At 40.7% G+C, this 22,338-nt stretch overlaps 1 protein-coding gene across 3 annotated transcripts; it reads left to right on the forward strand.

Moving 5' to 3' along the window:
* Positions 1-739: 739 nt before the first annotated feature.
* TRIM4 (tripartite motif containing 4) lies at positions 740-21,559 on the forward strand. 3 transcript variants are annotated; one of them, XM_081132017.1, is made up of 7 exons: positions 740-1,396; positions 8,917-9,012; positions 9,673-9,903; positions 13,981-14,003; positions 14,257-14,354; positions 15,249-15,309; positions 20,255-21,559. In XM_081132017.1, the coding sequence occupies exons 1-7, from the start codon at positions 1,004-1,006 to the stop codon at positions 20,256-20,258; spliced, it is 906 nt and encodes a 301-aa protein (XP_080988143.1). In that variant the 5' UTR covers positions 740-1,003; the 3' UTR covers positions 20,259-21,559. The 3 variants fall into 3 exon arrangements, with proteins under 3 accessions (XP_080988143.1, XP_080988142.1, XP_080988144.1); XM_081132018.1 differs by adding an exon at positions 2,177-2,278 and having other exon boundaries at positions 928-1,396; positions 15,249-21,559; XM_081132016.1 differs by having other exon boundaries at positions 15,249-21,559.
* The last annotated feature ends 779 nt before the right edge of the window (positions 21,560-22,338 follow it).

Raw genomic sequence — 22,338 nt, forward strand, 5'->3', positions numbered from 1 at the left:
TTGGTAATTATCTTTATCTCGGCTCCTTATGGGAACTTGTGGGGGGAGGGTTGAGTCCTTGGCTCCAGGCCCTCAGGCTACGTGGACCATGTCCAAACACCCAGCGGGCTCCCAACAACAAGGGTAATTGTGGGGAGGGTCTAGTCCTTGACTCCAGACCCTCAGGTGACGTGGACCACGTCCAGACACGTCACTGGCTCCCAACACTCCTGGGAGTAGATCTATCGAAAACACTGATGGGACCTCAAACCTGGGGAAGACCAGCTAACCCTAGATTCCTTCCCTTAATTACCAGAAGCCCCATCAGCATTGGGTGATTGCGCCCCATGCCCTGAGAATGGGTTTCCTCTACCTGGAGTCTGTTTCCTATGCTTGGGAAGAAAGGGAGGGAAATCAGGGCGACAGGACGATCAGATGGCTCCCCACTAGCTCCTGGGGCTAAACACTCCCTTTCCCGTTCGCCCAGCTCCACAGACCCCTCGAGTCCTCTCCGGGCGCCACAGCGCCCTCCTAGGGGCAGCTTGCCTAGGACTCCAGCGCTCAAATCGCCCGAGCAGCCAGTGGCTCTTAACCTCGCCTCTCAAACCTGGTGGACAAGCCAAGTTCGTTAGCGCCTCGGGTTGAGCGCCACCCGCTGCAGCCGCGCCGGCGGAGTCGCCGCCCTCGGGCGCCCTCCCAAACCGAAACTTGCCTCGCTTCCGCTCTAGGCTTCCCCCGGCACTTCCGCATCTCTGTGGTTGGCGCGAGGAGCCGCTCACGCCCCGTCAGGCCGGGTGTCCAGCCCTCGGTAGCTCCGCAGCTCGCCCGCTGCTGCCCCGCCACACCCGCGCGGGAAACGGCCGCCTCCGGGCCAGCAGGGCGCGGCGGAGACCCCAGCCCCGGGAGTGAGGCTGCGCTTTCCCGCCGGGGGTTCCCGCCGCCGCCGGCTCGCCCGCCCGTCCGCAGCCTGCGGGCCGCTCCCCGCGCCTCTCGTCGGGCCCGGGCTCTGGGGAAGAGAAGCGTCATGGAAGCCGAGGACCTCCAGGAGGAGCTGACCTGCCCCATCTGTCTGGACTTGTTCAATGACCCGGTGTCCATCGAGTGTGGTCACAACTTCTGCCGCCGCTGCTTGCGCCGCAGCAGGGCACCCGGCGACGGCCAGTTCCTCTGCCCCGTGTGCCGGCAGCTGTCGTCGCCCGCAGCCCTGCGGCCCAACTGGGCCCTGGCCCGGCTGACGGAGAAGGCGCGGCGCCGGCGCGAGGGCCCCGTGCCCCCCGGCCTGTGCAGCCGCCACTGGGAGCCGCTGCGGCTCTTCTGCGAGAACGACCAGCGGCCCGTGTGCCTGGTGTGCAGGGAGTCCCAGGAGCACCAGGACCACTCCATGGCGCCCGTCGACGAGGCCTTCGAGAGCTACCGGGTGAGCTCGCCGTTAGGGGGCTGCGGGTATCGCCCGGGAATGTTTACCGGTTACTTAACTTCAATAAAAGACGCACCTGGTGGCTGCCCGTTCCATTGGAGGCATGAAAACCCCCTTGAGGCTCAAAGAAGTTATGCTCCATGGATCTTAGAGCTGAAGTTAAAACTGGGAGTGGGGAGGGCGGTGCAGAGCTCATCATCACTGCAGAATTTTCAAGGAACTGGCCCTGGGGAGCTTCTAGTTTAAGACAAACACACTGAGGGGGTGTTTGTATACCAGTGCTGTCCAATACATACATAAGGCAAACCACATTTTAAATAATATGTTTTATTTAACCTAGTTATCCAAAATACTGTTTAACATTGTTATGAAGAATTATCAGTGAGATATTTTACATTGTTTGTCAAAGTAGGTCTTTAAAAATCTGTGTGTACCTCATTTATAGCACATAACGATTCGAACTATCACATTTCAGGTGCTCAGTGGATAAGGGATGTTGTATTGTACAGTGCAGGTCTATCCTATGGATGTTATAGACGACTGATGATTTGGGAAATGCATGGTTTGGAGTGATGGGGCTGGATTTTGTTACTAGCTTCCTTAATCAGTTGGGAAAATCACTTAATGTTTGAATCGTAGATTATTTGTCCTATCTCATACATTAGTTAAGATGCTGCAGTTGAATAAATTAGTTTATCCTACCCTGCTCCAGCCACACTGGCCTGCCTGCTTTTGTTTCAAAGCTGTTCTCTTTCTCTACCCACACCTTCCATTCTTTAGATCTTACTTGCTTTTAGCTTGAAGACCTTCCTTGATCATCTTTTCCAGAGTAGCCCTCCCCCTTCCATTACTGATGGTGTAACTCCAGTGGTCTCCAACAGAATTGGTATCTAGTAAGTACTGGTTGGATGCACTAATTTAATGATACAAGTTAAAGTGTTTTGTAAACTATAAAATGCTGTACAGTTTAATCAGCTGACTACAAACAGGAAACATGTAAAGCTGGACAATGAAGTATATATACAGTAATTTCTTAATTCAGTAACATTTATTGATGCTTACTGTATGCCAGGAATTGTTCTAGAATCTGGACATAAACCAATAAGAAAGACATAGGCCATGTCTTGTAGGGTACATAAACATGTACACCAACAGTTTCACTGTGTGAGAATTATCAAGGTTTGTACCAAGGATATAGAAAGTCTGAGGTCAGAGTGCTCAGTGAGGAGTGAGGCATTAAACATGAGTTCAGTCTTGAAGGGTGAGTACAGCAGGGGATATTCAAGCCAAGGGAACAGCATATTCAGTGTGGCGGTGTGGAACGGCATGTGATATAAGAGGACTGGAGGTTGCTTGGTACTTCTAGAGTGTAGAACATGGGAGGAAGGATGATGGGAGTTGAGGTTGAAGGCAGAGTTAAGGGCCATGTCATGAAGGATCTTGTTCACAGCTTTCTCTTTGAGGCAATGGGAAGTCATTGAAGGATTTAAAGGCAGGGAATGACACCATCAGTTTTTTGTTTTAGAAAGATCACTTTGCTATCTATGTGGATGGAGAAGACCAGTTAGATTGCTGTTGCACCATTTCAAGCAGGAGGCAATAAGGGGCCTGAATTAGTGCAGGCAGGAATGTTGGAGAAGAGGGGATGGATTCATTATGAGCGCTGGAGTTGAATGACTTGATGACTAATGGGACTTGGTGGTGAGGGAGAGAGAGAGAGGAGTCTAGGATGGCAGTCCAAGTTTCTAGTGCTCATTTTGGGACATGTTGAATGAAAGTAACTGTGACAGGAAGTCCAAGGAAGAGGGACAGGAGGCAGAAGGTGTCAGAGGCTTGAAACACTATTTTTGAATTGTCAGGCTGTTCTTAAAGTCATAGAAGTAAGCAGATGAGATTCCCCCAGGGGAACCACATAGACAGTAAGAAAAAGGGGCATAAAGAGAAGCTTGGGATATACCAGTGCTTAGTAGCCAGCAAAAGAGAATGAAAGGACCCATCAGATAAATGGAAGGGAAAATACATTTGTGGGTGAGGGCTGAGGCAAATAAAGTGGATGGGTATGAAAGGGGAACATGGTCCTTAAATCTTAAATCTTCTGCAATAATAATAATAGTAACTATCAGTTATTGATTATGTACCACCCATGGTTCTAAACATTTTCCATACAGTAATTCTTTAATCCTCATAGCAACTCTCTTAGGTGGATTTTTATTATCCCCATTTTGCAGATGAGCAACTGAGACACAGAGACGTAAGGTCACTTGCCCCAGGTCACAGAGCTAGGAAGTAGGAAAGTTTAAAGTGAGGTCCTCTATCTCCTAGTCCATTGTACTTTTCACTAGCCAAGAAGACTTCTTGGAAGAGGTGGGATTTCAGGATTAAGTAATATGTCCAACAGGTGGGGAGTGAGTAGGTAAGAGTAACATTGGGATGATTGAATAACATAAGGTTGACTGGGTGGGTGTTCAGAAGTCATGTCATTACTCAGAATTCTCTGGTATCTGTCCTACTCTGCACCCTCTGCTTACTCCCTGCTCCATTTAGCCATCTACAACTCCATCCCTACCCCCAGTTAGTTAGAAAAACATGAAGTTCCTCTTGGGTGGAGCTACCCTGTTTCCAAGCATACCATTTCCAGCACATACTCAGATGGGTGGACTGTGTCTTAAAAGTTGGGAGTTCCCTAATCCTTGGAAAATATCCCCCATCCTGTGCCTACACCTGAGCCCCACAAACAGTTTGTCAGATGCTTCCTCTCAGGATCTGAGCTCCTGAGCACTGCATCCAGAAAACGGGCTTTGATGAATTTCTTAGTCCACTCTTCTTGCTCTCTTGGGCCACACCAGTGGCTCAGGATACACATTAGGATGACTTGGGAGCATTTAAAAAAATACCCAAGCCAGGCTTCCCCTCACTTTCTCCAGGCATTTTGATTCACGTGGTGCGGCCCTTGGCATCAGCATTGTTTAAAAATTCTCTAGGTGATTCTAATTTACATATAGGGTAGAGAACCATGGACCTACATCTTCTTAATACTTTCACAGAGGGAAATCTCAAAAAGTCTTTTAGAACACAAGTTGGTGGTGGTGGAGGAGAAAAAGAAAGAACAGAGAAAGAGAAATAGCTTCATAAACTTGAGGGAGCAGATTATTTGCACAGAAAAGGCTTCCAAGCCACTGATCTTACCCTCATGCCAGTCTGATGATTCTCGGAGCTAATCCCTTCATTGCTATTAATTAATTTAACAAATATTTCTTGAACACATAGCACTGGGAATAGAGTGGTGAACAAGACAGGTAAAGACTTTTCATGGAGTGCATAAGTCTAGTTGGGTTGGGGGGTGGAAGGTAGACAATAGACAAATAAATGAAGTAATCACAGATTGTGATATGCTGTGAAAGAAATAATGTACCATGCCAGAGAAGTAACAGGGTAGCTTTCTCTGAGGAGATGGCATTTCAGTTGAGACTTGATGGATGAGAAGGATCCAACCATCTAAGGAATGGTGGGAAGAACATTCCAGGCATTGGACAGAAAGTGCGAAGACCCTGAGGCTGGGAAGAGCTGGACATATTTATGGAACCGAAAGAAGGTCTAGGCTCCGGGAGCATCATGAGTGAAAGAAAAAGCATAAGATGAGTTGGGAGATGTAGGCAAGGGTGGGATTATATGGGGCCGTAATAAAGGTGTTTGAATTTTCCTGGTGAGGAAAGCCAATGAAGAATCTTAGGCAGGGTAGTGAGGTGATCTGATTGGTTTTTAGAAAGGTTATTCTGGCTGCTTCATGTATATTGGATGAGAGAAGGACAAGATTGGAAGTAGGAAACGAGTCATGGGGTTATTATAGATGTCCAGACAAGAGATGATGGTGACTTGAACTAGAGGGTGGCAGCGGGGATGGTAAATGGGCTGAGTTGATGTCTGTTTTGGAGGTACATCTACCTGCTTTGATTGAATGCAGAGGTTACAGTGACTGAAATGCACAGAACCTAAGAGCTGGGATGGTATTTTAAGAGACCATTTAATCCAGTTGTCTTCAGCTATGGCTCAGGAAATGTGTGAGGCTGACTTCCTCTGATACATAACTAGTTTCTGAAGGTCTAGATTGAAACTCCTATCTGATTTGAAATTTAATGTTAATTTAACTACATGATCACAAGCAGCAAATATCTTCATTCAGTAAGTGTATGCATTTTTATTATACTTATGGTCTTATATACATAACATTTTCTGATGTTAAATGAAAAGAAAATGATTTTTAAGAAAACATTAGCCAGCTTTGAAATGCTTAGTGTTGCCCTCCTGCCACGTCCTAGCAGTTTCTGTTATTGCAGGGAAGGAGTTTTCTAATCTCCTCAGAGGGTTCCCAAGTTTACTCAGGGACCCTATTTAAATCCCAAGATTAGAAAGATTTAGTTAGAATCTTGGATAATAGAACCAGCTATGTAGGATAATTCATGCCTACTAGAATTGTTAAAGGTTTTTAAAAATTGAAAACTTCAATTAAAAAAATTATTTAATTTTTTTCACTATCAAATAAAGGTGAAAACTTAAAAAAGATCTTGGTCAAAATACAAAGGAGCTGTTTATCTCATTACAAGCCTCATATATACATCAAATTTGACAGTGATCACAAAGTGGCCGTTATATAATTGAATAAAGGAATAAAATTATTTGAGATAATTACTTAGCTTACTGAGTAGCAGGATTATATAACTATCTGAGTGAACAACTAGGGGTAATAAATAGCTTTTGTAATGCTAGAAAACAGTATATTAGACAATAGCGTAAGTGATTTTGTGATGTATAACAGAACCACTATATGAATTCCTTTATAACCTAATGTTATTTTCCCCCAACATTTTACTATGCAGTTTTGAAGCATACATCAAAGTTGGAAGCATATTATAATAATACCAGTATACTTAAATCTAGGTTCTGCCATTAACATTTTATTCTATTTGTTTATCACCTACCTATTCATCTGTCTATGTCTTCTCTGCATCCATCAATTCTTATTTCCTTTTGAAGCATTTTAAAGTTAATTGCAAACAGTGCACTTCCTCCTATACTTTAGCGTGGCTGTCATTAACTAGAGTTAACATTTGTTTATGGTACTTTTTGAGGTAAAATTTAATGCAATTAAATACACACATCTTAAGTGTGCATTTTGCTGATCTTTGACAAATGCATGCCCCCACGCCCTTCTCAAGATAAAGAACATTACCATCACCCCAGAAATCTCCTTCATGCTCTTTCCCAGTTAGTTCCTGCTCCCTCCCCCTACCCAATGCAACCACTGTTCTATTTTTTTCCTCCACCACGGATTAGTTTTGCCTGTTCCAGAACTTCATATAAATGGAATCATATTGTCTGTACTCTTCTATATAGGCTCCTTTTGCTCAGCATATTGATTTTGAAATTCATCCATTTGTGTGTATCAGTAATCTGTTACTTTTTGCTGCTGAGTAGTATTCCTCAGATGACCATATCTCAGTTTGTTTATCCATCTTCCTGTTAATGGATACCTGGGCTGTTTCTAGTTTTGGCTCTTTTGAATGAAGCTGCTATGAATATTCTCATACAGGTCTTTTTGTAGACATGTTTTGATTGAGATATCTCAAGCTCAATTTATTCAAGTAGAATTTATTTTCTTCCCTTCCATTTACATACTGCTCCTTCCTATATTTTCTAATTTGGTACCTAACCTACAATCCACCTAGTTACTCAAGCCAGAACCCAGGGGTTAAATCTGGACTCCTTCTTCGTGCAACCTGGGATAAGGAGTAGAATTGCTGGCCTCTAGGGTTAATGTATGTTTAGTTTTATGCTAGACCTTTTTCTGAAGTAGTTGTACCATTTCACACACCCACCAACATTGTATTAGAGTTCTGGTTGCTCCACATCCTTGTTAACTTTGGTGTTGTGTTTTTAAATGATCTAACTTTAAGCAGTGTCATTTACAAATGATTGGAAGAAAAGTGATACCTATTAGTTTTAATTATTTTCCTAGGGAAGAATTAAAAATTAATTATACTGCTTATTTCATTGTTCTATTCATTTCTTTTTTTTTCTTTTAAGCTCTTTACTTTGACATACATGAAGACTTACAGAAAGCTGCCATAGGCCACTCTTCAGCATTTCACACTTTTCACCAGTTTTTAATTTAAATATTCTTTTGCTTTGTGTATAAGAAATCATTATTTCATAGTTTTTCACCAGTCACTCATTACAGCTTCTCTGCATGATTTTCACTCTCTGCAGACTCCTTGTAGTTGCTTCCAGTTTTAGCCTTGGTGCTTTTTTTACTCTAGAATTCTACCGGGTGATTTAACTCACACCTACGGCTTCAACTGCTACCTGTGCTCTAATCCCTAAATCTGCTTCTTTAGCTCAGATCTTTTTTGACTCTTAACTGCTAACTGTATCCACTTGGATGTTGCACAGATATCTCAAGCTCAATTTATTCAAGTTGAATTTCTTTTCTTCCCTTCCATTTACGTACTGCTCCTTCCTATATTTTCTAATTTGGTACTTAACCTACAATCCACCTAGTTACTGAAGCCAGAACCCAGGGGCTAAAGCTGGACTCCTCCTCCGAGCAGCCATTTGGCCATCAGCTCCTGTTGACTTGCCTCTTGTGTGTGTCTAATCTGCCTGCTTCTGTCTCTAAGGCGTGGCTGACGTTCCGCTATCAGGCACTTTCCCTCTGTAGCCCACTTTGTTAATGCCGACCGACTTGTTTTATTTTTCAATCACTTATTTGTGTTTTTAAGTTACAAAAATGATATACCCCTCCTATAGAAATTCAAACAAAAATTTATAAAATCTATAGTCTCCCCTCCTCCCAACTTTCAAGGCATTTTTATCCCCCAGGAAAACCAGTGGTAGTAATATTTTGAGGTCTGTCCTCCAGCACGCTCCTTATACTCAAGCGCACACCAGCACACACACTCTGCAAAACACAACTATACAATGCTGGTGTTTTACAGCTTCGTTTTAACGTAGTGTAACGTGTCAATACATAGACAGCTATGTGAAATTGATGTAGAGGATCCATATACCATAATTTATTTGATCATTTCCCATTGATGGATAATGAATAATGCTGCAGTGAACATTCTTATACATTGATTATTTTAGTAGTGTTTTGTTGCATAGATTATTAGAAGTAAGATTATGCACATTTTAAATTTTGTTAAATCTTGCCAGTGCCCTTCAAAAAGATGGCAACTTTATACTTTCCTACTATTATGGTGCCAGAGGCTTTTTCTGCTTTGCCAATACTAGGTATTTATTAATCACCTAACAATGTTCAGTTTTTGCCAACTTAATAGGCAAACTCTATATAGTGTTGTGATGATTTAAGACCAGAATATTTCTTATTCTGAAGATGGCCTGTGACTGTCTTCAACATTTTCAAAATATCATTGCCTGTTTGGATTAGGTGTCTTTTACCTCTTGAATAAGGAAGTTGTTTGGAGAGATGATTTCTGTCTAATATGTGTTTCTGCTGGCAGGAAAAACTTAAACAGACTCAATGTAGTCTAGCGATCAAGATGGAGAAAGCCATGAAGTTACAGGACATGGAAATGAAGAGTGCTGCAGAGTGGAAGGTAACAGCAGAATTGGTTAGACATTTCTTGCCTCTGAGGACCTTTCAGTCTGTGGCTGCTTATGTAGTTTCGCTGGGATGAACTTATAAATGACATCAGTTGTCAGTCCCCTTGCAGATAAAGTGATAGAACAGAAAGTATGCATCTGTCCCTACTGACCTGTGAGTTCCATATACTTCATCCCCTCCTCTACTTTAAGGTCCCACTTTTTGCTAAGGTTGGAATTGGTTTGGGTCTATGGCATTGTAGTAAGTAAATGGACTGTGCTTTCAGAGATGCTAATCTAGTTGGGAGGCATGATGTGTGGGCACACACACATGTCTAAAGATTTAACAAAACTGAACAGTAGGCATTCTGAGGGCTAAACTAAATAGATGTGAAAGTGCATTTTAGTTTAAAAAGTATACAAACAAGGCATTGCTAGCAATAGTAGAGACTCAGATGTTACAAAGAATGAATGAATACTGTAAAGACTAGTATAAAGATATCAAGTAAGTGTAAATAGAGAAGTAGTGGAAATTTGTGGGGAGTGGGCAGGGGCTTTTCTGGAGGAGGTGATTAAAATGGAAGGACCATGGATTACTGGGGAGTCATGTGCAAGGAGTTTAGGAGTAAGGACTGGGCAGAAACAAGGACTAAACAGATCTCATGTGGCTCTAGGACAAGATGAAGAATCAGAAATTGAGATTAAGGGCAGAGTTTACAAAGCTGCACGACTTCCTGGCTGAAGAAGAGCAACTGTTTCTTCAGAGACTGAGCAAAGAAGAAGAAGAGACTGAGAAGAAACGGACTGAGAACACATTAAAGCTCCATCAAATAATCACTTCCTTGAAGAAGCTCATCTTAGAGGTCAAGGAGAAGAGCCAGAGCTCCATCCTGGAGTTGCTTCAGGTGAGATAGGCAGGGGCGGGGTTAGTTAACATCACTAATTGAATCCTCTTGTGTTTAGAGCTGAATGTCTTTCTTAGTGAGTGGATTTAATAGAAGAAATGTTTTCTCTCTGTTGATGATTGTATTACTGCTATCATTATACAATTAAAGAATCAAAGATTTACTATTCAAAGGAAATTAATGTAAAATGTAGGTATGATTCACTTGGTCCAATAGTTTATTTAGGATCTGAAGCATATCTAAGACTTTTCTATTTGTCTTATTTATACATTTGTACAGGGTGGGGCAAAAGTAGGTTTACAGTTGTTCATATAGAAAAAGTAACGATAAGAGCAGATGATTTCACTGAAGCATTATTTGTGGTGGTAATGGTGTTGGGAACAACCTGGGTATCCATTACTGAAAGAGGGAACTGGCAAAAAGTGGACACATGGATTAAATGTATACATAGCATCAGGAATGGATCTTAAAAACATAATGCCTAAGGAAAGCAAGAAACAGAATGCAACAAGAACTCATTGCATAAATTAAAAATACATAAACCTAAGTAATATGTATTTTGCAAGAAAGCATTAAAAAAATTAAGCACAACAAAACGGTTTTTATTTTCAATGTTTTTGTGTTTCTAAGAAGAATGAAAGTGAGTTATGAGCTAAAAGTGAAAGAATAAATGAAAGATATAAAAGGATGGAGGTGTGAGTATCAGTAAAATAAGTTCTCTGAGGCTCTGAGATTCTATGATCCAGTTCCATCTTTAAATATTTGCCTAATCTCGCACTTATGCTGGCTGATACATTTTTTTGTAAGCACTCTGCTGGCTCATGTGTATCTTTGAAGTTTTAGACTCTAACTAGACATTAAACCGATATTTAAAAAAGTGTTTAAATGTGTTATTTCAAAGGTTCTGCTAGAGTATATTTTTGGATATGTAATTGGAACTTCATTGCCCATGCAAGTTGTAAATATTATAGACAGTTCTTGGAGATCATTACATTTAGATACCATACATGTATTTAAGCTATGCTTTCATCTTTAAGTATTGCTTAACTGTGTCCACAAATTTTGACAATATTATTTTTATTATAGTAAAATAAACATGTTTAAAAACATTTTAAGTATAAAATCCAGATGAAAATATATAAATCACAAGCTTGACAAATTATCACCAAGTGACCCACCCATGTAACCACCACCTAAGTCAAGAAGTAGAACATACCCTAGCCTGTTTTGCTCAGTGGTTAGAGCATCAGCCTGTGGATTGAAGGGGCCTGGGTTCAATTCCGGGTAAGGTCACATACCTCGTTTGCAGGCTTGATCCCTGGCCCTGGTTTGGGTTCATGTGGGAGGCAACCAATTGATGTGTCATTTTCACATTGATGTTTCTCTCCCTCTCTCCCTCTCCCTCCCTCCCTCTCTGTCTCTCTCTCTCTTTCTCTCTTTCTCTCCCTTCCACTCCCTCTGAAAAGCAATGGGAAAAAAAATATCCTCAAGTGAGGATTAAAAAAAAAATGAGGGAACACAAGTAGCATTCCAGAAGCCCTCCTTCATGCCCCCAATCAGTATCCTTTACCACCTCCTCAGAGCTAGTCTCCTTTCAGACTTCTCACACTGTTTTGTTTTCCCTGTTTTTGAATAAGATTCTTTTAGTATGCACTCTTTTTTTTTTTATCCTTACCCAGGGAGTGAGGATATTTTTTCCATTGATCTCCAGAGAGAGCAGAAGTGAGGGAGAGAAAAGAAAGGGAGAGAAACATCGATGTGAGACACATTGACTGGTTGCCTCCCACACGAGCCCCAGTGGGGGGCTGGGCATCAAACCTGCAACCCAGGTATGTGCCCTTGACTGGGAATCAAACTGGAGACCCTCCAGTGCGCAGGCCAACACTCCTAACCACTGAGCCACGCCAGCCAGGGCTCAGTATGCACTCTTTTGTGTCTGGCTTATTTTGCTCAATACTACATTTGTGAGATTAATTCACGTTGTTGTAGGTAGCAGTAGATCATTTGTTTTCATCACTGCATAGCAGTAACTCTCAACCAGGAGCAATTTTGCTCTCCCAGCAAGCAATGTCTAGAGACATTTTTGGTTGTCACAACTCAAAGGTAGTTACTACTAGCGTCTAGTGTGTAGAGGCCATGGGTGCTGCTAAACATCCTATAATGCACAGAACACTCCTCCCCTTCAGCTCCTAGCAAAGACTCATCCAGCCCAAAGTGCTGAAGTTGAAAATCCTCTGTGTAGTATGTTATCGCTTGGTATCAGCCCCCTCCATCCCCAAAGATACCAAAATCTATGGATGCTCAAGTCCCTATTATAAAATGGCATAGTATTTGTATATAACCTATGCATATCCTCCTGTATACTTTAAATCATCTCTGGATTACTTATATATCTAATACAATGTAAATAGTTGTTATACTATATTTTTTAGGGCATGACCAAAAAAATGTAAGTGTTTAGTACCATGGTAGGCCTAACTACATAGTCAGCAACAATGTAACACATTTTTTAATCTTTTCTATCTGCAATTGGTTGAATCCATAGATGCAGAACCTTGGATACGAGGGTTGACAGTATTCCATTGTATTAATATAGGAAAAGATATTATTCATTTTACTGTTAGCAAAATTTGGGTTGTTTCTAGTGTTTACAGTTACCAAAAAGCAGTTTAGAACATCTTTTTTGGTGCACTTATGTGTACACTTTCTGACAGTTATGTACCACTGAGAGCAATTTCTGATCACAGCAGTTGTACCAGTTTACACCATTGCTAGCAATGTGTGAGAGATCCAGTTGCTTTATATCCTCATCAATACTTAGAATTGTTAGTTCTTTAATTTTAGCCATCCTAAATGATGTATGATGTTATCTCATACCCTTAATCAGCACCTCTTCCGAAAAAGGTAGATGGCATTTGATGACTAATGAGGGTACTTTTCAAATGGTAATTAACCATTTTGATATATTCCCTTTTTTAAAAAATATGTCTTTATTGATTTCAGAGAGAGGAAGGGAGAGGGAGAGAGAGATAGAAACAACAATGAAGTTTGATTGAGCCCGGAACCTGAACATGTGCCCTGACCAGGAATCAAACTGTGACCTCCTGGTTCATAGGTTGATGCTCAGCCACTGAGCATGCTGGCCAGGCAATATATATTCTGTTTTTAAAAAATAAACAAAATAGCTTTCTTGATATAAAATTCACCTATTTTAAGTGTACAGTTGAGCGATATTTATAATTTTATCAAGTTGTACAATCCTTATCACAATCCAGCTTTAGAGTATTTCCATAAGATCTGTTTGTGTTTGTTTACAGTTAATCTCTATTCTTACCCCCAGCCTCATACAACCTACTTTATGATTCTGTAGATTTTACTTTATTGAGTATATCACACAATCATATAATATGTGGTCTTTTGTGTACATAGTCTTTCATCTAGTATGTTTTTGAGCTTCATTTATGTTGTAGCATATATTATTATTGCATTTGCATTCCTTTTTAAATTCCTGAATAGTATTCCATTGTAGAATATACCACATTTTGTTTATCTTTTTACCAGTTGATGGGCATTTGGGTTGTTTCCACCTTTGGGCTATTATGAATAATGCTGCTGTGAACATTTGTCTGCTATTGTTTGTGTGAACATATGTTTTGATTTCTCTTGGGTAGATAGTAGGAGCAGAATTGCTGGGCAGTATGGTATATTTATATTTAACTTTTTAAGAAACTGCCAAACTGTTTTCCAGAGTAGCTGAACCATTTTATGTTCCCATCACATCCTCGCCAACATTTGTTATTGCCTCTGATTGAAGAGAATAGATGCAGAGTTAATGTCATAGTTCTAAAAGAGAAAGAATAGGGTTTCAAGAAAGGAATTGATTGACGTTGTCAAACAGTACAGAGGGGTCACATGAGAAAAAAACTATATTGTGTCAATGCACTGGCTTTGGCAGCATGAGATCATATGTGACATAAACAAAAGCAACTGACAGAAAATACCCGCTTACAAAGTTGAGTATCAGATCTCAAGAGGACGATATGTAACTTACTTATTTCTTTTCTCTCCTCTTCACAGAATCCAAAAGATCTTTTGGCCAGGTATGAACTCCTTCTTTCCTATAGGAGCCTGAGTGTACAGCTTGAGCAGAGGGGAAATAAGGCTGAGCTCTGTAGATCAATCTGGGCACACCTGGAGGGGTCTGTGGAGGAGGAATGTTGATTACTTTTGCAAGAAGGAATAGAAAAGAAGTTGTCTAAGCTTTGGGCTTGGAACCTTCACATGGGAGTTGGGTGTCTTAGCTGCCCTAGTTGTCTCCTAAGAAGAGCAGTCTTCTGTACTTTTTTTTTTTAGGAGTGAGAACCAGGATGTAAACTATTCCCTCGAATTCCTAGAGGTGAAGACTGTGTGCCATATACCAGTGATGAAAGAAATGCTGAAGCGATTCCAAGGTGAGCAGAATTTCTAGGAGTTGGAGCTCCCTGTAAGTCTTTAAGAGAATAAAATTCCTGATTTTTAAAAAAGAAGACAAACTAGAGAGATGGAAAGTGGGAGGGAAGAGAATTTGGAGGCAGGGAGGCCAGGGAGAATGTTACAGAGTTGAAGTGAGAGATGCTGAAGGTCTAAGTAAAGACAGTGGCAGTGGGTATGGAGAGGAAGAAAAGCACCTGACATGTATTTCAGAGGTGGATTGATATGACTTGGTGACTAATTAGTTACTGAGGGTCAGAGAGAAAGAAGAGTCAAATAACCTCAAGATTCCGAAGTGTGAATGTTTGGGTGAAGGTAATAATCTTATACCTTAGAGAACATAGAAGACAGTGATATCCGCATTTGTGGGGATTAGTCCCAAGTGGGTAGAAGGGGACTTAGGATAATGAGTTCCTTTTTGAGCTATCAGTTGGGGACCTGTGGAGGTGCCCAGTGAACAACTGGAACCAGTCAAGAGAAACCTTGTTAATGATGACATCCATGTATACTTGTACAAAGGACCAGCCAGTCAACAGCCTTGGTCTAATTCTGATTCAACAAGTCAGAATTTGTTAATGTTTCTCCAAATTTTATGCTGATTGTGAAGACTTAGGGCCATGATCTAATGAGCTCCCCATCTTTTAGGTTTTAGTTTTTTGGAGCAGAAGGGAAATGAGATTTCAGGTTGCTACAGGCGGTACTATGGACCGCTAGGCCTGCCTGAGGAATAGTTGAGAGGTAATGAAGAGTCTCATCCCTGACAGTACTTGTTAGGAGGAGAGGATGGAACTGAAGATGGAAAAGATGGGTGTTTCTGGAGGAGGACTGGTGGTAAGCTCTTACATTATTTATCTCAGCTCTCATTTTCTCTGCAGTGGCTGTCAATGCAGCTGAAGAAACAGCTCATCCCCACCTTGTCTTCGCCCAGGAAGGGAGGTACGTGAAAAACAGAACACCAGCTGGTACTATGTCATTTTCTACAGCATGGAACTACTTTACTGGATGGAGGAATGCTCAGCAGTCCAAACCCTTTGTGGAGAGATTTCAACACTTACCCTGTGTTTTGGGAAAAAACATTTTCACTTCAGGGAAACATTACTGGGAAGTTGAGAACCGAGATAACCTAGAGATTGCTGTGGGGGTGTGTCTGGAGGAAATCATGGGGATTGTTAATAATTCAGAAATGGCTCCTCATTTGGGCATCTGGGCTATTTGTTGGAGTTCTGCCGGCTATTGGCCCTTAACAGGCTCCCCTGTAAGTCCCACCAGGCTACAGCCAGCTCTTCACCGGGTAGGAGTTTTCCTAGATTGTGGCACTGGGGATATCTCATTCTACAATGCTGTCGATGGAGTGCACCTACACACTTTTTCTTTTTCTTTTGTCTCGTGTCTCCGGCCGTTCTTTTGGTTGAGCCCATTAGCATCTTTATTCATCCCACCAGTGACTGGTGGGAAATGAGGCTATTCTTTCTATGCCCAAGAATCCCTACCTATATCTCAGCCCCAGGGTCATCCATTTCTTGGCCTTCTTCTTTCACTTTATATTGATCCTTGGTAGCACATCAGTACTATACATTCAGATTCAAATTTCATGTTTTGTTCAAATTCCTGTATGTCCTGTGCATAGACAGATATGGCAGATCCTGTTAGTTGCCTTTCTAGTAGCCACTTGCCTCACTTCTCAGCTTCTGTTCTGGTTCTTTCTAATTGAACTGTTTGGTGTGTGCCCTCCATGTGCTTCAGGAGAAGCAGTCCCTTGTGAGGTAATTCTGGCCAATGAGATAGGTTGGGAAATTTTCCTAGGTGGGGAAAAGTTCTGGGGAATGTTTTTGTAGCTTCTAAAAGGAGGTATTTGGGAAGACATAGCCCTTTTCTGATGTTAGCAGCCATATTGGAACTGCATACGGAGAGTACGGTCGCAGTGGAAAGGAAGAAGAAACATGGCCTTTGCTGGCATCATCAAACTGTTGGAATTTCCCTAATCCCAAACTCCTTGTTACTTGAGATTATTGCTCCCTTTTTATATAAGGCAATTTTAGTTGCATTTTGGTTACTTGCAGTCTAAAGTATCCTAACTGGTGCTATAGGCACGTAGCATAGATATCCTACAATTTAGGCTTATCTCACTTTTCCTGAAACTTGACAAATGTATGGAATCCAAATTCACTTCAGTTGTATAATTCCTCTTTCTAGTAAGTACTGATATCCCTCATTTTTCTGGATCAGAAAACTGAAGCAGTCTTCCCTTACTCTGCCCATGCTATTACTCTCTTCATCTGACCAGGTCTTGGCCTTCAGGTGTTCATTATGCTATCCGCTTGTCAAATTCATATATTGTATATACACGTTTATTAATATAGTGAAAATGTTGAAAAACATTTAAGTATTTACACTTTGCTAGCTTCTTTACATAATGCTTTCATATGACTCTTGTAGCAGCTCAGTGAGATGGAGAGTAAACCCTATTTTTACAAGTGAGAAAACAAACCGTTAGAGTAACTCACACATTATTGCTTAGCTGGAAAATGGGAGTGTTGGGATTAAATTCAGATCTGTTTGAGATGAAAGCCTGCACTTTTTTTCTACTCTACATTTATTTGTAAGTATTTGTTGAATGTAGATTGTGGGTCAGCATCATCTTTGTTTCTTATTTTCTTATATGTTTTTATCCTATATATGTATTTTTTCACTTTACTTTTCTACTCTCAATTGTAAGCACTCAAGAGGATTGTGAAAGTTACTGGATAGTTATTTTTAAAGTAATGATTGTTTCTGATACAACGCGGCAGTGATGCCAGCTAGACAGGCAGGTGCCGCGGCGGCAGTGGCAGGCCCTCGCGCTCGGCAAGGCGGCCTAGCTGCGGCCTCCCTCCGGTTCCCAGGAAGCGGGCCGGCGGCCAGCGCGGGAGCAGCGGCAGCAGAGGCGAAGGCTGCAGCCGCCTCTCTCCTTCGCGGCAGCCTGAGCCAGGGGAGGCCAGGCAGACTGGGTGGCTAGAGGGAGTTCTGCTGCCCCGGACGGGAATTCTCTTCACCAGGATATGGAGACTGTTCAATCGCCAGGAGCACAAGGTTATCATCATTGGGCTGGATAATGCAGGGAAAGCTACCATCCTTTACCAGTTTTCTATGAATGAAGTTGTACATACATCCCTACAACAGGAAGTAATGTAGAAGGAACTGATTAATAATACACGATTTCTAATGTGGGATATTGGTGGCCAAGAATCTCTTCGTTCTTCCTGGAACACTTACTATACTAACACAGAGTTTGTAATAGCTGTGTGGACAGCACAGACAGAGAAAGAATTTCTGTAACTAGAGAAGAACTCTAAAATGTTAGCCCATGAGATTATGCCAAGGACTTGAATGGATGATGTCACGATTTAAGATTAGATGATCTCTACTGACCTTCTCATAAACTTTATAAATGAAGTGCTGGACTTTACCTGAAAGCTGCAAAAATTAATGATTCAGATATATTTATAGTAAACTGATTTAAACTTTTTCTATAAGAAGAAAAATTAAGACCACTTATTTGAAAATGAAGATGAAGCCTCACCTTCCAATTGCTTTCTCATTAGTTTCTTCCAAAGCAAGGTCTAAAGCTGCAATTGACTTTTTTCTCATAACGAATCCTCTCAGGACATTGTGTAGTCTGTGGTAAGTACAAAGGGAGAGGAGGACATTTTTTTAAAACTTTAATATTATCAGTATAACCCTTCTTTGTTGAATGTTCTCTTTTTGTTCCATTAAGTCAAAATACAAATCAGCACAGATATTCAGTTTCCAATATTTTAAAATGTAATGTTACTTATGAAAAGTATTTTGCATAAGGTTGTGTATGTATTGTGTATATACCTCAACTTCAAGTTAATGGTTTTGATTTATGTTCTAAAGAAAAGTGAGTAACAGAAATTAATAACATTCTTAATTATAATGATAATGAGATGAATACTGGCATTGGTTTAAGGGCCAATTTGTACTTTTCCCCTATGTTCTCTGTATTGTACTAACCAATCCCCAAATCATTGAGCTGCTCTTCAAAAAAAAAGAAAAAAAAGAAAAATGTTTGGAAAAAAATAAAAGTAAAATAATAATTGTTTCTCATTATAAAAATTGTACACTTCTTGTAGAAAATTTGGAATGTACAAAGGGTGTAAAGAAAAACCTATCAGTGGTCCTACCATTACTAATGTGTTAATGTGTTTTCTCCCAGACTTTCAATAGGTTTTCTGGCAGTAATTTAACAAGGCTTCTTTCAAAACTCCCAGCACCCTCCCTACCCCTTCTTCCCCTTCCTGTGTCCCAGCGCATTATGGCTTATCTTCCTATTGAGCCAGAGCAACCCCCTCATTAAGTGATTTCTGTTGAGTTGTCCTTAACTCCTTAAGATAACTTGCTGTTAAGAGTTGAATGTGTCCTCCAAAAAGATATGTTGAAGCCCTACCTGTAAATGTGACCTTACTGGGAAATTAAGATGAGGTCACCATGTGAAAACATGGAAGATGGCTATGGGAGAGATTGGAAGTATGCTGTCACAAGGCAAGGAATGCCTGGGGCTGCTAGAAGCCAGGAAAGGTAAGGTAGAATCCTTCCCTAGAAGCTTCCGAGAGAGTATGGCCCTGCCAACACCTTAATTTTGGACTTCTGGCCTCCAGAACTATGAGACTAAATTTCTGTGGCGTTCAGCCAACCAGTGTGTGCTACTTTTTGATGGCAACCCTAGGAAATTAATAGGTCCCATCAGGACTTCTTCTGGTACCTGCCTTGTTAAATTCCAGTCCTTGGGAAACTTCTCAGTACCTTCGCTCTACTCTTCCTTCTGGGCAGGTTGGTTGGGTCTGCTCCAAAGTCTTGCTCTGACTTCAAAAGGGCTTTTTGAGCTGCTTTGTAAATGAATTTCAGTTTTCATCCCTTGACTTCCTTTTACATCTCTGGTGGCAGTGATTTCAAGCTTTTACCTCTTTTCTCAAGCTTTCATGAGCTGCCTTTCATACTACTCTAGCAGAGTTAAAACTTTACCTCTGAAAACCTTAGGTTTTCAGATAGGATTCTAACAAAAACATGAGAGAAAAAGTTTGTTAACACATGCAGCACACATCACGCAGGAAAAACTTAAAATGAGTAGTACCTCAAATTGGTGGCTTCGCATTCTGGCTTACCCAGTATCTTCAACAAAGAACAATAAATTTTTGGGGAAATGACAGGACAAAGGAAAGTTCTAGCCTTCCAAGGGTGGCAGATTGCAGGAAGGTAAATATGTGTGAGGAAACTAATGGAGTAGTTTGTTTGCAGATTCCTCTGGGGCTGTGTCTGGGCTAAGATTGTCTGCCTCCAGTAAAAGAATTTATATCCTGCCTTTAGGCAGAAAAGGGAGACCTTCCCTGGATTTCCTGCTTCTTAATTGCCTTCAGCTCAACATAACTTTTATGTCAGGCACATTTGGAGTAACACATTGGGTTCCTTTACTACTTATTATTGCAAAGAATTTGCATCTTTTACTGAGAAAAAAAATTTTTTTTTCTGGTACTGTAACCATCTTATTAACAATTCTTTGTCTTTTTTTTTTTTTTTGAGTCTTGATATTGGCCTCTCTCATATCCTTAGGTATGGGCTGGGACCCATGTGTCGTATTTACTAAAAATCAAATAAGCTCTATTGATGTACAAACAGGATTGGGAATAAACTTGTAATAGCTTCCAATTTTACTTGGGGGTTTCTCTGAGTCTACTGTATTAATATGTTATCTGACTCCTTAAAAGGGATATTATACAGCCTTTCTCAAGCTTATTTCACCATAGAAACTTTAGCTCTGGGAAAAGCAGTGAACACTTCTCACAAGACAGTTTGACAATGACTGTTTATCCTACATTTTCTACAGGTGATCTTCACCACCTCAGATTTCAACTTAGACCTGTGCTGCACAGCCCTCAAACTTGGTGATACATGCATTGGTGCTGTAAGCTACCCATGCTGTGTGATCCTGGATAGGGCCTTGTTAAAGTCTTTTTCCCCTGGATACTAGGCTTTTTTGTTATGGAAAACACTAGGCACATTTTCCAGTGGTTTCTATTCCTCTTCCCCCTGCCAGAGCCATGAGGGGGTCTTTTTCAATTTTTCTCTGAGAATTTGATGGGGTTCCTGGAGGTAAAAGCCATGAATATGTGCCCCCCTCTTCAATATTGCAGCTCCAAGTCTCCCATTCAAGGTAGTCCACACTCAACCTCCAGCAATTCATCAAATCTACCAAAACGTTTCTACCAGTTTGTGCTTTGGTGGGTTTTGCTTCTGGTAAGCAGATTTGAGCTTCAACTCTGGATCTGTCCAGATTTTGGGGTGGCAATTTGCCATGCAGTTCTCTTTTGGGTCCAAGAAAAGCCATTGATTTTCAGTTTTCTCATCTTTTTCTTTTAATGATATGAGTTATAACTTCCAAATTCTTTACATGTTGGAGCTGAAACTGGAAGTCTACTATCATAATATTAAAATAGGTTTCTTGTAGACCTCTGTAAATGTTAATTTTGAGTGTCAACTTGACTGGGCTAATGGATATCCAGCTAGCTGTAAAACGTTATTTCTTGGTGTGTCTGTGAGGGTGTTTTCAGAAGAAATTAACATTTGAATCAGTAGACTAAATAAAGAAGATTGCTCTCACCAATGTGGGTAGATATCATCCATCCAATCATTTGAGAGCTTGAATAGAACAAAAAGGGAAAGGGAAGGCAAATTTGTTTTCTGCTTGAGCTGGGACGTCCATCTTTTCCTGCCATTGGATATTGGTGCTCCTGGTTCTTAACCTTCAGACTTGGACTGACATGTATACTATTGGCCTCCTGATTCTTTGACCTTTGGAACCCAGCTCAACTTACACCATTAGTCCCGTGGTTCTCAAGACTTTGGATTCCAACTGAATTATACCACCATCTTTACTGGTTCTCCAGCTTGCAGACAGAAGATTGTGGAACTTAGTCTTCATGATCATGTGAGCCAATGCCCAATGATCCATCCTATTGCTTCTGTTTCTCTGGAGAACCCTGACCAATACAATCTCATATAGTTGGGTCTTACTTTTTTGTTGTTGTTGTTAAATCCAGTCTGTCAGTTCTTAACTGTTATTCTTAAATGATTCACCTTTACATTTATTGTTTGTATAGTTGTATTAAAATACGCTATCTTGCTAGCTGTTTTCTATGAATTTCTTCTGTTTATTTTTCTTTTTTTTGCCTTCTCTAGTTTTATTGAGCATTTAAAAAAAAATCATTTTATCATTTGTATTTACTTATTTAAACTTATTTTAAAAACATTGCCATAGGGTTTATAATATACATTTTGAAAAATATGAATCACCTTCAAATAATGTAACTTCATGTGTGGTGAAAGACTTTATAACAATATGATCTTAATTCCCAGTCCTTGTTCAGTTGTCATACATTTCACTTCTACATATGCAATAAATATCAACACATTGTTACTAATAATACTTTAAACACTTATTTGCTTTAAACATCTTCTGGTATGTTTAAAAGTGTAAAGGGATATGAAATGACAATGTGGAGAAAAGACACAAAGAAGAAACCCAGGTAGCTGAAGATGTATAAGAGATTGTGGAGAGATACTTGTCATAGAATACCCATGCTGATAAATTAGACACTATTGACTACATTTAGGCAGCAAAGAGAGACTCACAGGAAAGTGGAGAAAATCACAGCTCTTCTGGAATCTGGATGCTTGGTACAGCCTTCAATTCTTGGTGACCTGGGCTCCAAGAGTGTAGGAAATAGGTAATTCTGAAGTGGAAATTATTTTCAGAGTCAAAAGGATTAAGTTCCTCCAATAAAATGGAAAGCACAGCTTATTTGCTCTTCCTCACAGTTTTACCATCATTGGTGTCATGGTGTAGACCTATAGAATGCTGCTTGACAGATCATCCTGGTGTTTTTTTTTTCATTTAGCATGACACACACA

The sequence above is a fragment of the Miniopterus schreibersii genome (genome assembly GCF_964146895.1).
Source record: "Miniopterus schreibersii genome assembly, chromosome: 3".
Taxonomy (NCBI): Eukaryota; Metazoa; Chordata; class Mammalia; order Chiroptera; family Miniopteridae; genus Miniopterus; species Miniopterus schreibersii.

Excerpts from the sequence above, each read along its gene's own strand:
- TRIM4 (XM_081132018.1), top strand. The coding sequence starts at position 1,004 with ATGGAAGCCGAGGACCTCCAGGAGGAGCTGACCTGCCCCATCTGTCTG. Across the intron at positions 1,397-2,176 it reads AGGCCTTCGAGAGCTACCGG|ATCTTACTTGCTTTTAGCTT; the intron begins GTGAGCTCGCCG and ends TCCATTCTTTAG. Across the intron at positions 14,004-14,256 it reads CCAAAAGATCTTTTGGCCAG|GAGTGAGAACCAGGATGTAA; the intron begins GTATGAACTCCT and ends TTTTTTTTTTAG.